The sequence below is a fragment of the Clytia hemisphaerica genome, unplaced genomic scaffold, assembly GCF_902728285.1.
Source record: "Clytia hemisphaerica strain Z4C2 unplaced genomic scaffold, Clytia hemisphaerica genome assembly, whole genome shotgun sequence".
Taxonomy (NCBI): domain Eukaryota; kingdom Metazoa; phylum Cnidaria; class Hydrozoa; order Leptothecata; family Clytiidae; genus Clytia; species Clytia hemisphaerica.
Genome location: NW_027104090.1, coordinates 918059 through 935862, shown reverse-complemented (window position 1 = coordinate 935862; position 17804 = coordinate 918059). Strand labels below are relative to the sequence as shown.

Below are 17804 nucleotides of genomic sequence, written 5' to 3'. Positions count from 1 at the left end.
ATAAAATAATAACTATTTACATTAAAAACCACACAGTAAAAAAAACACATTCACTACTTTACTGAGTAAAAAATAAATTCTTGTGACATAAATGTGTGAGAGAGAGACAAAACCTACCCAAAAAATAAGGGCATAGGCCACATGCCTAAATCATGAGGATCACAGCGCATAAAGTAAATGACTTAAATGTAAGTAACATTAACAGAGTCAACAGAATGTCTTGTTGGGTGTAACTTTCTCAAAAACGACAGATTGGTTTGTTCATTGATATTGCAAAATCATAATTTAGAGGGGTAAATTGCACAACCCTATTTTAGAAAGAAATGAATAAACAAAAGCAAAAAATGAAAAAAAAAAAAACTTATACAAAGTAAATATTAAAGTATTTACTTTGTGTAGTTTTATAGTTATTATTTTTATTTTTATTTTTTTATAATCAAAATCTAAAGTTTTTAGGGAAACAAAATTGAATAAAACAAAATAAATTAACTAAGTAAACAAAATCAAAATTTTCTTGTCATAAAATGAAAAATAAGCTACGCACTAGGACTCTCTTAGGAATGAAAAACATAAAAAAATTTACACGATAAGTTCTAAAATTCTACCAAAAATTAAAAACCATAAGACATTAGAATGTGCTACTTTGAAGGTAACTCTACTTTTCACATAATTGTATTTCTGAAGTTCTTATAGGCCTCCTATCTTTAAAAATGCACCTCTGGATAAGTCAATTGAATCCATCTAAGCCCAATATGATTTCAATAAATCCCAAACTAATTGCAGAGTCCAAATATTCTTTCTAAAAAGTAACATAGTCATACTATAAAGTCAGAAAAACAAAACAAAACGAAAGAAGACCATACTTGCCGAGTCCAAATATTCTTTCTAAAAAGTAACATAGTCATAATATAAAGTCAGAAAAAGAAAACGAAAGAAGACTTGAGAATGAAAATAATTAAGTCACCCTCATCACCAGTTTCAAATGTACAACAATCTTTAAAAAAATCATTCCTTATCGAAACCAAAAAGTTTACAGAACTTATTAACTTTACATTCATGATTTTCCAAAAAATTGGTAATTGCAACAATTGAACAATTACCTTCACAAAAAAATCTCTTATCACCATCTAATGCTTGTTTCGATGCAACTTCAGGGTCAGTTAGATAATAACGAATGCCTTGAATATCAGTAACCATTAATGCCTCGTTTGATTTCACATAGGAAAAATGCATGAAAGTTTCGGCTTTCATCATAACCTCATCTTTATCGTCACCTTGGACGAAGTCGCCATTGTTGTTGATATGTTTGACAAATGTACCATCTCCCAAATACTCCTCTAATGTTGCAGCTACATCATTGACTGTTGTAAAATAGGGTGTGGTATACTTGAAACATTCTCCAAACTCCCCTGGAGCTTCAAAAGACATACGAGAAGCAAAATATTGAGCCAAAGAGTGCATTTGGACTGATTTTCTAGGTATATTAGGATCACCAGCCACTGAAGGATTTTCCCAAGGTTCATCATCAAGTGGGAATTTCAAAAGATAATACCCTCTTTCTAATCCACCTTTGATACATTTGGCTTTAAAAACCTTTTGGAAGCCACCCCTTGAAAATTCACCCTTGTTGATAACAAACTTTGCAAATATTGGATCACACCATTCCATTTTCTCCACATTAAATTTTTCTAATGTCAACTCAAAAATCGCCTTGTTGGATTCAATCAAATGACCAGCTTTCATGTATATTGAAGGATGGACAGATTTTGGAACTACAATACTCTTCATAATTGTTGATGGTTGTGTAGACTTCTCAGGTTTCAAATATTTCAAAGGTCCTTCAGGCTCCACGGATCGTTCAGTGTTCTTTGACTTGGATGTTGATGCCTTTTTGTTTACTTCATCTAAGTCATCTATCTGAAGAAGCCTGCAGTGAACAATTTTGCTTAAATCTGCCTTGTAACCTTCTCTAGCTGATGGGCCCCTCTCTCCCAACAATATGTCACACACTTTGGTCTCTTCCTGGAAATGTTTTAAACAAGAGGTTTTAATATCTTGTAGGGTATTTTCACCAGTCAAAAGAACAGACTCCAAGGTTCCCAAGCGCTCAAATTTCATGGCTTTCCCAGCTGGCGTTGCTGATAATAATTGGACATTGAAGTAAACTGGCTCTCCTGGATTATCTTTTTTTGATCTGACAGCAGCAACTCGTTTTTTAATCTCTGAAGTCCTACCTTTGTTGGCAGGCATTTTGTTTTACTTTATTCTAAAAAAAAATAAGGTTAAATTACCTAATTAAAATTCAGTAAAGTAGAACAAATAGTTAAAAAAAAATGTCCATAGTTTTTTAAAACATATTTTTGATATTTTACTTTCATGGAAACAAGATTGATGCAAGGATTGATGAAAAACTTTTCCTTTTGTACTTTATATAGAATTCAATATACTAATTATTCAAACTTAATAATTACAACCAGTTGATCTTTTGAATGCTCCTTAAATGATTTTGTTTATTTTTCATTGTTTTTCATACATTGAATATTCAAACAATAACATTTTCAGTTACGAAAATTTAAAAAAATCTTTTAATGAACTAAATCTTTTCGATCATAACAAAAATTTACAAAATATATTAAAGTTTGTTTCAAAGAACTTGTTGGAAAAGCTGGGAAAAGTGCACTTCTTCATTCACCTAATCATAAATGAGTTCCAAATTGCCACTGATATTGGAACCATCAAAACATATAATAATTATTTAACATAAGATCAAGGTCTTTTTTACATCAAAAATCTAAAGGATATCACTCTTGTCAAATCCATCAAACGATCACCATCAACTAGAGATGGTCCTCTTTCCCCCAACAAAATGTCACATGATTTTTCAGTCTCTTGGAAATATTCAATTATAGAGAGTTTTATATCAGCCACTGTATTTGTTCCAAAAAGGGGCAGTACCCTAATTGCACCAAGTCGTGTAAACTTCATGCTTTTCCCGCTTGGGTGACTTGAAAGCTGTTGTACTCTGATGTGTACATGATTTTGATTTTTCAATTTCTCAGCAAATTTTTTTGATCCTTGATTTTCTTCATATTCTCTTTTGCAACTCATTTTTCTTTCCAAATAGAGAAATTTGTTGAATTAAAAAGTTGCAATGACATTAACATTTTGGCAATAATCAGTAATGCAGAGTTCGTCTATTTTCATTTGTTAGGGATTTTTATAAAAATGTGTTAAAGAAATGAAACAAAATGCTTAAAACTAGCAATTTCATGTGTTTCATTCAGTTCATTTGAAGACAAAAGATATTCACTTATTTTTAAATTCTATGGGAGTTAATTGCACATTTTGAATGAAGTTTGAAAAAGTCATTGTTCAATCTGGGCAGAATAACAGAGAAGAGAATAAAATGAGAAGGAGAATATCAAAGAAATAGATATATAGAGCCAGAAATGTAAATGTAAAATGAACCTAATTCTGCTGACAGACTGACAATGATGCTTAAAATCTTCTCACTACTGTTACTTTACAAAAACAAGAAAATTAATAATGTGAAAAGCCTCATTCAAATATAACACAAGCTCTATTCAAATTAAAACAATAGGAGTAAAATAGAATAAAATAAGATGTTTGACTTAACAAATCTCCAGGCTAGATAAATACAAGTTTTAAAAATAAACACTATGAACATAAGAATGACAGATAACAGACATCAGCAGACAACAATTTCAATCTTTAAAATCAAGAACTTCGGAGTTAACCACAATTTCAAGCTCCCACATTTGTCTTGCAAAAATATGATGATCAGTATTAAGTTCAAATTGAAATGCCAAAGTATGGTTCATCATTTCTTTTTCTTCATCAGAAATTTCTTCTCTAATCAATAAGCACATGATTTTATCTCTTTTTTTGTCATCCAAATTAAAATACATTGGGCGATAGCATTTTCCCTTGAAAGTGTCTTTGTTTGCATCAAACCATTTTAACGCTACCAAACAATCATCAATCCTATTGTATGCTGAAAAGGACAATATCAAGAAAGACATTATCTTCCAGCAAGTTAGATCAGTACTGTAGGCAAGAACCAAATTTTTCTAGAAAACTTCTTAGAACATTGAAATAAGAAAGTGTATTTTATATTTGTTTTGAAGTTATTAGCAGACATACCAAATAAAAATGAATAAAAAAGAAATGCAGTTTTAAAAATTTAAAAATTCAAAATTTAGCTGACCTTGTTTAATATTAGCTGACATCGACACTGATTTTGGAACTTTGGAAGCCATACTTGTTTGAATTTTGTAATTTTATTTATTTGTTTTTAATTGATCTCTAGAGCAGGTGGGGGGGGGGTCAATAGTAAAATCTCAGACTTCATGACGTTTACTACCGTAGTGGTATAGCAAAAAAATGCAAATAAATTTTTACCCAGATCAGTCCAGGCGTACGGTAGTTAATCGATATAATCGATAATCTTGATTATTTATCGATTACTCAAGATCATCGATTATATCGATTAACTACGCCTGGATCAGTACAAATACTAAAATAGGTAGGCTACGTCATATCTGCCTTCGCTCCAAGCTGTCAAACTCCTCCTCTTCGAGTAAGAGTAAGACCTAAAAGCCTGGAGCTGTCTATTGTGCAGACTATAAAATAGGTGGTACCCTGAAGTAAAATTTGATCAGAAGATATTCCAATTTTTAGATACATGAAAAAAATACTGAGTCAGCAAAAAGTTATCGATAATTCACAACATTAAAATCAAAATATCTTGTAATCCAGTCATCAAAACTTAACAAACTATACCCTTTTTTTTTAAATACTTTTATGTGTGTTACCAGTCGTTTCTTTTTTTTCTTTCCACACCATGTACAGGAAAAAAGCTAGTAAATAATTATAGTATGTAAGAATGGTAGCAAAATTCAGATTCCAACAACGAACTTATCACGAGCACCACTAACCAAAGCCATCCAAGCAGGACTGAATTTTCAAACCACGTGAATAAAACTTTTTTTTAATTTTACAAGGTAACTACCCTGTAACTACGGTCAATTTTATTGTCTAAGAATGTGTAAAATACTGACCTAAAAAACGGAATCGATTACTCAAATTACTCCTTTTATAGGGCTTTGAAACATAAACAATTGAAATTACATCAAAAATTAGTGCAAATAATATGTCATTTTAAACTCGATGTCAAGAAAGACCTTTTATAATCTGAATCTGATCCAAATTGTTTGACTTTTTACCTTTTCTAAATTACAGACCAAAGATTTCTCCACCATAACGTAATGTTTCCTCAAAAACCAATCAAAACCCATCGATTTTTTTTGCGCGCAAATGTGATGTTAGTTACGTAATTAATGAAAAGGTCTATTAGTCATGTAAATAAACGGTTGCGAGCCGCGCGTGGTTGAGAGATTGAGCTGGATTTTTCGCACCTCACTCTCTCCTTTGGGGATTTACACACACCTCTAGAAAAATTCTCTGTTATTCGACTTGATGAAGTAAAGTGTGAAAGTCATCACTCCCGCAGCTGTGGACTCAATTTTTTCATTGTAAATATGTGAATAAAAGAAAAAGCGATTTCATCGATTTTTGGTGGCTGACACTACTACGCCGCTAAACGTTTCTTTTTTAATATAAGAATAAACTACCTTATCGGCCGTTTTTACACCGGGCCTTATATGCGTTATTTTTGGGCTCGTGCAGTTATAAGGGCCGGCGTTAAAAAGGGCCGGCGTAAAAAGGGCCAAGATTTTGCAATTTTAACCTAAAAGCGGCGTTCCGAAGGTTTCAAAAAATTTTGATGCTCTTACAAAAATACGTTTAGGGGGAGGGAGTGGAGTACATAGTGGAGTCATGGACTCAGCGTCGGAATGACGTGAGAAAAATCGGTATGTGAGTGGTATGGTCCCTCAATGATTTTTTTAAATTCATTTCGAATTTAATTTGAATTGAAATAGAAATAAAAAATTTAATGTCCTTCTCGTCCACGTCTTTGCCCTTATTGTCCTACTCGGCCATGAAGTGATTTTTTTTTTCAATTCATTTTGAATTTAATTTGAGATTGAAATAAAAAAGATTAATGTCCTTCTCGTCCACGTCTTTGCCCTTATTGTCCTTCTCGGCCATGAAGTGATTTTTTTTTTCAATTCATTTTGAATTTAATTTGAGATTGAAATAAAAAGGTTAATGTCCTTCTCGGCCATTTAATGGCCTTCTCGTCCACGTCTTTGCCCTTATTGTCCTTCTCGGCCATGAAGCGATTTTTTTTTTCAATTCATTTTGAATTCAATTTGAGATTGAAATAAAAAAGGTTAATGTCCTTCTCGTCCACGTCTTTGCCCTTATTGTCCTTCTCGGCCATGAAGTGATTTTTTTTTTCAATTCATTTTGAATTTAATTTGAGATTGAAATAAAAAGGTTAATGTCCTTCTCGGCCATTTAATGTCCTTCTCGTCCACGCCTTTGCCCTTATTGTCCTTCTCGGCCATGAAGTGATTTTTTTTTCAATTCATTTTGAATTTAATTTGAAATTAAAATGAAATTGAAATGAAATTAAAATGAAATTGAAATGAAATTAAAATGAAATTGAAATGAAATTAAAATGAAATTAAAATGAAATTGAAATGAATTTAAAATGAAATTGAATTGAAATTAAAAAACTGCCTTGAAATGCTGAACTGAAAATGCCATGCTGCCTTCCCCTGAAATTGCCATGCCATTGCCCTGAAAATTGAAATTGAAATTGCCCTGAAATGAAATGAAAATTGCCCTGCCTTAAAATGAATGAACCTGCCTTTCAAATGAAATTGCCCTTCCCTTGAAACTGAAACCTTGCCTGCCCTTGAAATGAAATTGAAATGCCCTTGCCCTGCCCTTGAAACTGCCCTTGCAATGCAACTGCCATTAAATTGCCTTGCCAATTGCCCTTAAAATGCCCTTCCCTTCCCCTGCCCTTGCCCTGAAATTGAAATGCATTGCCCTGCCCTTGCCCTTCCCCTGAAATGCCCTTGAAATGAAATTGAAATGCCTTTGAAACCCCCTGCCCTGCCCTGCCCTGCCCTTCCCCTGAATTCCAATTGCCCTGCCCTTGAAATGCCCTTCCCCTGCCTGAAATGCCTTTCCCCTGCCTTTAAAATGCCCTGAAATGCCCTGACCCTCCCCCTGAAATGCCCTGAAATCCCCATGCCATGAAATTCCCCTGAAACGAAATTGAAATGAATTAAAATGAAAGTAAAATTAAATTTAATTGAGCTTTTTTATTGTTTTTCGATCAGCTAATTCATTATATCGCTAATGTCTCTGTAGGCCACCATAGACATCACTTCAGGCTCACTTTTCGATTTCTTCTTTAAAACTTTATCATCTTTTTTGCCATCTACAGTCTTCCGTTTCAACTCTTTTTTAGTCCAGCCCTCTTTATTACCACCAGAACTTGTATCGCCAGCATCTTCTTGAGCCTCGTTTTGGAGTCCAAACAACACCTGGTTGTATTTCTTTAAACCAACTTGGTCTTTCAGTTTCTTGATCTCACCCAAAGGCACATCACGCAATTGTTCTCTTAAGTCTTCTGCTTCCTCATCGTCACTTTGTGGTTGTTCTGATTCATCATAACTTTGTTCTTCATTATCAGAATATTCTGAATCACTCATTTTTTTAATGTTCTGCTAAAAACAATAATAAAAAAAGTTTTGTTTTTTAAAAAACAAATGGAAATGGGGTTAGTTTTTGCAAGGATTAAATTTTGCAGTTTGGCTCATCTGTGAAACTTTAAGATTTCACAGGGACTAGATTTCATGGGGACTCAAGGGGACTTGTCAAAACTTGTCTCTATTATTTTGTGTAATAATAAATAAAAAAGAAAAGGCAAATTTCTGGGGGATAAGGGGTGGGGGTTCGCAACCAAACGCTTTTCGTGGCTGGCCATAGCATGCACAAGTCGTGAGTTTTGGATAGCTCCCCTTAGTGTTTTCCTAAAAGCCATATCTCAAGCAGCCTTTGTTAGGGTACGCACTCGTCGGAATTTACAAAAATGAACTTCAATGCATTAGTACTTTTTTTGTAAATCAATCAGGAATTACAGTCCTGGCAATTCAATTTTTTTTACCCCGAAACAAAAGTTTAATAAATTTGCTGTTTGTTTCAGCTCTCTAGTGGTGAAATTTGTTTTTAGCTATCATTTCCAGCTCATTAGCAATAAGCTAAAGTTTAACAATCTCCCGGCCGATATTCAGACCGCATCGGCAAAACTCCCCACACCCCACCACACGGAAGACTAGATTTTATCTGCCATTGTTTGCGCGATTTTGGTGCTTCCAAAAATTATTTCTTGCTGACGTGGTGTAAGGAGGCGATTCTTTGAAAATGTGATTTTTCTGTATTTTGAAAATGGAATAACTTTGGGAATACTTAACCAATTCTAATAAATGACCCCTCATTTTTCTCACAAAGGTAAGGACTTTCAAATAAAATTAGTTTGGTTTATAAAAATTGAGGGGAAAATTTTGGCCTGTCCATCCTACCTTTGCTTTGGCTTTGCTTGAATGAAATACCGTTCAGTGAGTGTGAGTCTAACATATTGACATCCCTCTTCCAATTTCGTCACGCTTCTTTTTAGAGATAGGAATGATAGGAAGGTTGGAATCACTGATTGAAACTAATTTTCTTTGCTTAGCAATCACTTGAGGAGTCCATCAGTGATTCCAACCTTCCTATTATTCCTATCTCTAAAGAAGGATGTCAACATTAGACCAACTTACAGTACAACTTAAAGCTTTCAATTTCTCTGGAGGAGATTGGTATCTATCAAATTATGCGGCTGGGAACATATGACTTTTTGTATTTCTTGCAAAATATGATGAAAATACGTACATACCTAAAGATAAAGTGTCACTTTCCTAAAATTTGGAAAATTTTTGCGAAGCGAATTTATGAGCGAAGCAGTTTTACTATATTGTGTGCACATACCTTTAACTTCTATCCCAAGCGAAAATTTGCTATAAAATTTGCTATATAAATCACATCTTCAAACCGATGATTTTGTCAAAATGACCTTGAATGGTTTGGCTTGAAGCCACGAAAATTTTTTCGGTTTGGTACATGGTAGCTAGGACTGCGAAAAATGCTGTTTTAAAATGGTGTACCCTAGCAGTGAACACCAACAAAATTACCGGAAGCCAAAGCCCGGACTTGAATCTGAAGTTGATCAAATTGCCGCGCAGGCGACACACATCTAAGCAATCTAAGCAGTGGTTCTTCGGTTTTAAATGTTTATTTTGCTGGTAAATGGAAAAAAATTAGTTTGAACGGTGACAGAATCTTCATCATTCCTTGACTTTTAACAGCACATATCAAGTATCAAGTAAGGTCAATCAATGAGAGGTTTTTGTAAGTCGTGCGGGCGGGAGGAGTGCTCTTTTAGTGAACGAAACTTACCTTGCAAAACCAAGTGGATATTGGATATTCTATTAAGAAGTACGGAGGTAATCAAATTTGTCAAATTTGTCAAATTTGTCAAGAAATAAATCAAAACTGCCCAAGAACTAGATAGGAGAACCGACGTGTGTTTTTTTATAATTTGATTACACAAGACGGGTTCGAGCTGTGAGTCCAATATTGGACTCACATTTTTTACAGTGGCAAATTCGAATTATATAAGCGCTGTCCTCACTTACTAAAATAAAAACCAAATTTCGAAAGTTGCGCTTTCCCTAAGAAAGTGTGACCAGTAAAAGAATAACAAAATTTGATTGGCTATATGTTTTCAACCGTTTTAGGATCTGAGAAATTCAAACTCTCAGCCCATACCATGCTATACATTTCGCCATCAGTTTATCAAAGAAGAAATCATAGCATGGATTCTCAGGCTACCCAAGAACCAACAAGCCATATTTTTATTTACATTTTTGTTTTTGTTTTATTTTTTTTATGTTTTGATGATTTCAACAGACGATTCGAATAAAAATGTTCGATCTTTCGATGAATATCGTTTGATTTTATTAAGGCACCATTTACACTAGAATAACTAGAAGGGTAGAAAAGAGCGCTGCGGGCGGGCGGCGGGTGTTGTGCCACCAATTGAATTTCACATGTTTTTCGGTTTCAATTAGAATTCGATTGGCGTTCGATCAATTCGGCTAATCGAAAATCAATCATTCGATTGGCTTCGATTAAGTTCGATTGATTTGGTAATCGAATTTTTTGATTGACATCCCCTGGTCTAGCAACTCCAGAAGATTTTTCAAATTTTAATTTTTCTTTCAAAACCTATCCTATCTTGTAGAGCTTTGAAAAAGAAAGAAAATGAGGGGTCATAGGCCTCCAGAGGATAAGTGGTTGTAAAGATATTCAAATTTTAGTGTCAAAAATTTGACTAAAAATGTAAAAAAAAAGGTTAGGAAAATAGCTTGGAAAAATTCGAAAAATGTGTCAAAAAAGAAAAAAAAGAAATTTTCCAGTCATGCTTCTTCAATTTTGCATATCTCTTTTTCTATGTAGCTAGAGACCTGAAATTTGGAGGGAGAATTCTTTGATGGTGTTAGAATATTATTATATAAAAATATTTGTAAAATATTTATTATATAGTCAACTCAGGTAATCCTTACGCACTCCTAATTCTTACGCACTTTTTGAATCGCCAATATTTCATGATATACTTGGTTTCTAACCTTGAAGTAAAATTATTATGAAAGCCAAAACATTTCCCTACCTTTTGTACCAATAATTTGTTTCTGTTTTGACTTCCCGCTTGCCAAAATTCGCTTCAAAGAAAATGCGCTGTGGCGATACCATTTTGATATTTTAGAAGGATGAAGTAACTTTTGAACTAAGGAGATCTGGGTACAAGATAGCGCGCAAATGGTTGTTGCTAAGAAGCAGCCTATTCAAGTACGTTTTATCCCACCAAATGTTTTTTCTTGAATGTTTCGTGATAAATAACAAGAGCCGCGGATCAATTAGGTGCGTAAAATTTACAAGGGTAGCCCAATCATTACACACTTTTCAAGTTACCATTCAAGCTTAAAGTCGCCAATACAATGTTTCAAGTAATATCTTTTCAACACAGTTTAATAGCCAATTGGTTTTCTTAACAGTTTTCCAATCCACGGAATCGATAGGGAAAAATGCGGAATAATTGCAGATTTGGCACCTAATCATTACGCAGTTGAAAAATGTTGTTTAATGAATTTTGGCTTATCGAAAATAGCTTATATGAATGAAAAAGGTTGGAAAATGCTTTAGCTATCTAAAAAGAGCTCAACTAGCCTTTAATCGCAAGAATTAGCCGCAAAATCAACCTTTCTCTGAAAAGTGCGTAACGATTATATATTTATCAAAATAACGAAAGACATATATTTTTTTGAAAAAGAAGACATTGCATTGTTTTATTTTTGTTTTTGAAGAAAAATAGCTTGGAAAAGGTTGAAATGAGTCAAAAAAAGGTGGTAGGCAGTTAGTCACACTAGGAAATCTAGCTTTCAGAAAAAACAACATCAGTCATCTACAGGATGTATTTGCACAACAAGGATGAGAGTTACCTGAATCAAGTTCGCAAGACAATTAATTAAAACTTGAAAGTTTGAAACAAAATAAAACGTGCAGCAGCCAAAATCAACCAACCAAAATTTGTCATTCAATTCCCGAGACAGCGCTTCGATTTATAAGGCCTTGTTTATATGCTAAAGTAAAAATAATTCCGCACATGTAAATGGGTCATTGTTTGAGGTCCGGCAAAATTTCCGGGAAACAGCCTATCCGGTGGTGCGCGGATCCAGGTGGGTTCCGCCTCCCCCGTAGATCTTTTTCTTGGGAATTTGATCTTCAAATTAGTTTTCAAGGTTTAGTCGCGCGGCTGAGATCGAAAAAAAGTGGCTAGAAAATGATTTTCGTGATACACCTCTTAGATTCCACTTTTTTCGATGGAAACTCTCAAATTAGTATATGTAGATTCCAAAATCAAAAAGTTTCCACGATATTATCGTGCAAATAACGAGTAAATGGCGATTTTTTGCGTTTCCAGGCAAAATTGCAAGGCCTGGGAATTCATGATTTTTGGGGGGTCTTCAAATTAAAAAAGACCTATATCACATGATATTGATAGAGCTCTTCAAACTGAGCAAAAAAGTGTATTACACCAAAGTCCCAACTTCTCTAGATCAAAAGTTATGGGCCTATTTGTGGTCAAAAAGGTGTTTAATTTTGCATAAATTAATGCAGATTGTGGGGAAATTCCCTGTTTTCCAGCAGTTTTTTACCACAAATAGGCCCATAACTTTTGATCTAGAGAAGTTGGGACTTTGGTGTAATACACTTTTTTGCTCAGTTTGAAGAGCTCTATCATGTGGTATAGGTCTTTTTTTAATTTGAAGACCCCCCAAAAATCAATTTAAAAAAGAATTTCCAGGCCTTGCAATTTTGCCTGGAAACGCAAAAAATCGCCAATTACTCGTTACTTGCACGATAATATCGTGGAAACTTTTTGATTTTGTAATCTACGCATACTAATTCGCGAGTTTCCGTTGTTTTTTTTGGAATCTAAAATATGTATCACGAAATGAAACGTTTTTCGACCTCAGCCGCGCGACTAGTTGGCTTGGCTCAAATTTTTTCATCTATGGCTCAAATTTTAGGCAATTTCTCATAGTTTTTGAAAATGTTAATTTCATTAAAAAGCGCCGGGTTATTTTTTCATGAATCCCTTTGGAAGTTTTGCGGCGCATTTTTTTGCTTGAGAGTCAAGTAAACGATATAGCGCTTCCGTAGAATTAATCTTTGATACGCATTTTGGCGGGACGCTAGTGTGACTAACTGGTAGGACCCATTTTCAAGGGGCCTCTGGAAATGGAGGAACAAAAACTTATGAGTAAACAATAAGTTTTTTTGAAAGGAGAAACCCACAATGAAAAGAAAATCCATTTCGGCAGAAATAAAAACTTTTTTTGGGGACATTCCCATGCAAAAGAAGCAAAAAAGTGAAAAAAACTACATGAAAATGAAAGAACTAAAATTAGCGAATGTGATTTTTGAATTCCTCACTCTTTTTCTGATAAACATACAAAGTTTCTTCAAATACATTTTCCTCCGTTTCCAGACACATTATTTCATCGATAGTTGCAATTTTTTTTTCTCCCGTCGGCAAACAATTTTCAAAATGTTGCTAGATCTTAGTTGATAAAAGGAGGAAAAGAAATATGGAAAGTAACATTTGTATAGAATAAACGTCTCAAAAATCGATATTTTCTGGTGAAAGAATTGATATGTGGTGAGTTGACCCCTAAAGAGATTTTTGACCCTTCCTTAACGACACATGGTCGACCCCCTCCCCCCCCCTTAACGGCCAAATGCCGTTAAAAAATTCGAAAGTCGAATGTCAACGGCCCCTAGCAGAACTTGCGAATTGGGCTATTCCATTTTTAAACCATACAGGGGTATTAAAACTTTTCCAGGGGGTGTGGGCCTTGATTTTCCAAGGTGTTTTTGTTCATTTTTCAGATTTTCCAAGGGGGTTATTAAAGGTTTCCAGGGGGCTCTCTCCTCATAATAAACTGACATCAATAGTCATTTTCCAGGCCCTTTTTCACAAAATTTCACTTTCCAGGGGTGTTGACCCCTAATTTCCAGGGGATAATTTGTTATCCAAAATTTCCAGGGGGTAAGTGAAAAAAGATCGTCAATACCCCTGTACAAATTTGTTTTGGAATAGCCCATTGATAGCGACTCCAGAAGTCATGCAACTTTCGTTGACGTCAAACCAAATGTTTCATTTTTCCGTGAACTTTGAACCCTTGGAACTTCTTTTCTATGTATGCTAAAGCGTTCTGGTTTTTACTAAATGAAAGCCTGTGATCTTAGCTTTCCAGCCGGTATATAACACTATGGACACGGGCTAGACGGCAAATTGGTAAAATGCCGAACGTTTTGCAACATTTTGAAAATTGTTTGCCGACAGGAGAAAAAAAATTTGCAACTATCGAAAAACAAATGTGTCTGGAAACGAAAATCACAATCGCTAATTCTAGTTCTTTCATTTTCATGTAGTTTTTTTAACTTTTTTGCTTCTTTAGCATGGGAATGTCCCAAAAAAAAGTTTTTATTTTTGCCGAAATGGATTTTCTTTTCCTTTGGGGCTTCTCCTTTCAGAAAAACTTATTCTTTACTCATAAGTTTTTGTTCCTCCATTTCCAGAGGCCCCTTGAAAATGGGTCCTACCACCTTTTTTGACTCATTTCAACCTTTTCCAAGCTATTTTCTTCAAAACAAAATAAAACAATGCAATTCTTCTTTTTTCAAAAAAAGATATATCTTTCGTTATTTTGATAAATATAGATATAATAATATTTTAACACCATCAAAGAATTCTCCCTCCAAATTTGAGGTCTCTAGCTACACTAGAAAAAGAGATATGCAAAATTTAAGAAGCATGACTGGAAAATTTCTTTTTTTTCTTTTTTGACACATTTTTCGAATTTTTCCAAGCTATTTTCCTAACCTTTTTTTTGACATTTTTAGTCAAATTTTTGACATTAAAATTTGAATATCTTTACAACCACTAATCCTCTGGAGGCCTATGACCCCTCATTTTCTTTCTTTTTCAAAGCTCTACAAGATGGGATAGATTTTGAAAAAAAAATTAAAACTTGAAAAATCTTCTGGAGTCCAGACCCCTGCGCTCGATAGGATCGATCATCGGAACGGCTCGATGACGGATCGATATGTGATCGATGGATTACTTATCGATCCGGATAGGAGATCGATAGAGGATCGATACTCAAGATTTTTTTAAGCTTATGATTAGTTATCGATCTATCATTGATCTATCATCGATCTTTTATCGATCTTATCGACCCTATCGACTCTTTCTAAAAATCGAGCTCTAATATTAATCGATCTTTCTCGCTATCGATTACCTATTGACACCTATCGATTTAAAATCGATGCATAATCGATTTATAATCGATGACGAATCGATTAATAATCGATGACGAATCGATTAATAATCGATTACGAATCGATTAATAATCTATGGCGAATCGATTTATAATAGATGACGAAACGATTTATAATCGATGACGAATCGATTTATAATCGATGACGAATCGATTAACGATCGATGACGAATCAATTAACAATCAATGACGAATCGATTAACGATTAATGACGAATCGATTAACGATCGATGACGAATCGATTAACGATCGATGACGAATCGATTAACGATCGATGACGAATCGATTAACGATCGATGACGAATCGATATACTCGATTGAAATACTAGCTCGATACTGTATTGGATCAAGGAAGGATCGATACTCAAGACTTTTTAATGGCTGAATCTTCCATCAATCTCCTATCCGGATCGATAAGTAATCCATCGATCACATATCGATCCGTCATCGAGCCGTTCCGATGATCGATCCTATCGAGCGCGGGGGTCTGGTGGAGTTGCTACCATTGAGGTAGGTGAGTCTGCAGGAGTCTGCTGGATCGCTTCGCAACCCTTAATACGGCTAGTTCTTTCCTATAATTAGGAAGGCCTTTTCTAATTAGGAAAATTGTAAAATACTTTCCTAATTGGGCAAAAACTTTTGACTGCTGAACCCAGCCCCAAGCGCTGCTGGACGCTGATATGATGGAGCATTTCGCCATTTGCTAGGGAGGTCAGTCAAAATTTCAAACTCATCAAATCACTTTGAAAATAGGCCTATCTGAAAGAGGGTAAAAAATGCGAAAAAATGAGGGGTCATAGACCTCTCAGAAAAAAGCGGTTCCGGAGATATGACGCTTTGAAGTTGGCAATTTTATGCCCTTTTTGGTACAATTTGGAAAAAAATCTATAACCTTTTTCAGGCAAAACCTCAAAATAGGAATGGCACCAAAATGATGAAAAAATTGCTGTTTCAAATGGATCTAACAGACAAAAATTATCATAACTTTTCGTCTAAGCTATCTTTTAACTTGAAATTTTCAGTAGCTCCTCGGTAATTTCATCTATTTTTATTTTACTGAAATTAATACTAATTCAAAGGAAGTTAAGGGTGCATAAATTAAAAAATAATTAGTTAAATTATGCAAAAAAGTAGCGCTTAAAATCAGAAAATGACTAGAACTTGTGTTCTGGTGCGTGTATCTCACTAAAATTTTCAGAGATGTTCCTCAGTATTAAAAGACATCTTACAAAAACATTTTGGTATACAAATTCATCTTTAATTTATGCAAAATAACATTCTGAGAGATAATTTATGCGAAAAGAAGGAAAATTGCTGTAACTGCTGTCCTTTGTGACCGTTTTTACGCCCAAATTTTCAGAAATGCTTCTCAGTATTAAAAGACATCTTACAAAAACATTTTGGTATACAAATTCATCTTTAATTTATGCAAAATAACATTCAGTGGGATAATTTATGCAAAAAGAAGGAAAATTGCTGTAACTGCTGTCCTGGTGACCGTTTTACGCCCAAAATTTCAGAAATGCTTCTCAGTATTAAAAGACATCTTACAAAAACATTTTGGTATACAAATTCATCTTTGATTTATGCAAAATAACATTCTGAGAGATAATTTATGTGAAAAGAAGGAAAATTGCTGTAACTGCTGTCCTGGTGACCGTTTTACGCCCAAAGTTTCAGAAATGCTTCTCAGTATGAAAAGACACCGTAGAAAAACATTTTGATATACAAATTCATCTTTAATTTATGCAAAATAACATTCAGTGGGATAATTTATGCAAAAATAAGGAAAATTGCTGTAACTGCTGTCCTGGCGGTTGGTTCGAAACGCAGGACACAGGACCCAGGAGGCAGGACACAGGACGCAGGTCAGTGCTGACAGGTCAGCTTTAATTGCTGTAAAAAACAAAGAAAATGTTTGAAAAACACTTGTAATTGTTAGAAATATCATTCTGAAGGTATTTTATTGGTCTAGAACCTTTTTAAAGGTCAAAATCTATCCACATGCTTGCCACGTGCTTTTGCATTTTGTGCCGTGTATAACACGGACCTGTAATACTTGTATTATATATTACACATAAATCACGCATGTATAGTAGCAGTTATCTTTTCAATGTCATTGACATGTGACATATATGTTATACACAAAATACATGTGTTAAAAATATTTATCTCATCTTTAAACAGCCCCAACAGGAAATAGCTATTCACAATCGCTATATCATATCTCATTATATCTCCTGCATCACCTTGGGTATGATAACAAAAATTGACTAAAATTGCGTCAAAGGTTTGTATTTTATTAATAAATCAATATTTTCATTCCCTATCTCGTATTTTTGATGAAAATGACGTCACTATTTTCATATCTCTAAAAACAGCTCTCTTGGAGCATTTAATTTTTCAAAATATATAAATCTATATCTACTTGCACCTCAGCATCCTATTGAGCATGAAAAAACATTTTGTTGTAAACTGATGTACACACCTTGTATTTTGTGCTAGCGTCATCATTTATAATTTAAATGTCATTTGTCAATATTTAGGATTGATGGCTTGTCATTTAAAAATCTTTTAGCGTATTTTGTATAATATATAATTTTCCATAATGTTTTTAGAAACATTATATACATTATATGTTACGAGTGTGTTACAATTTTTCCGGTCTGTAGTTTGTATGACCTGCGCCTGTGCCTGTTCTCCTGCGTCCTGTCTCCTGCGTTTCGAACCAACCGCTGTCCTGGTGACCGTTTTACGCCCAAAATTTCAGAAATGCTTCTCGTATTAAAAGACATCTTACAAAAACATTTTGGTATACAAATTCATCTTTAATATATGCAAAATAACATTCTGAGA

At 34.2% G+C, this 17804-nt stretch overlaps 1 protein-coding gene and 1 long non-coding RNA gene across 2 annotated transcripts; both read right to left on the bottom strand.

The window, feature by feature from the left end:
* Positions 1-3561: 3561 nt before the first annotated feature.
* LOC136812763 (uncharacterized) lies at positions 3562-6579 on the bottom strand. Its single transcript, XR_010847393.1, has 2 exons — positions 4229-6579; positions 3562-4015 (listed from the first exon to the last, which is right to left on the bottom strand). It is a non-coding gene; the product is annotated as an uncharacterized lncRNA (long non-coding RNA).
* A 701-nt stretch (positions 6580-7280) lies between these two features.
* On the bottom strand, positions 7281-7655 carry LOC136812711 (ribosomal RNA processing protein 36 homolog). Its single transcript, XM_067069236.1, has one exon. It carries the CDS (start codon positions 7653-7655, stop codon positions 7281-7283), a length of 375 nt encoding a protein of 124 aa, XP_066925337.1.
* Positions 7656-17804: the final 10149 nt, after the last annotated feature.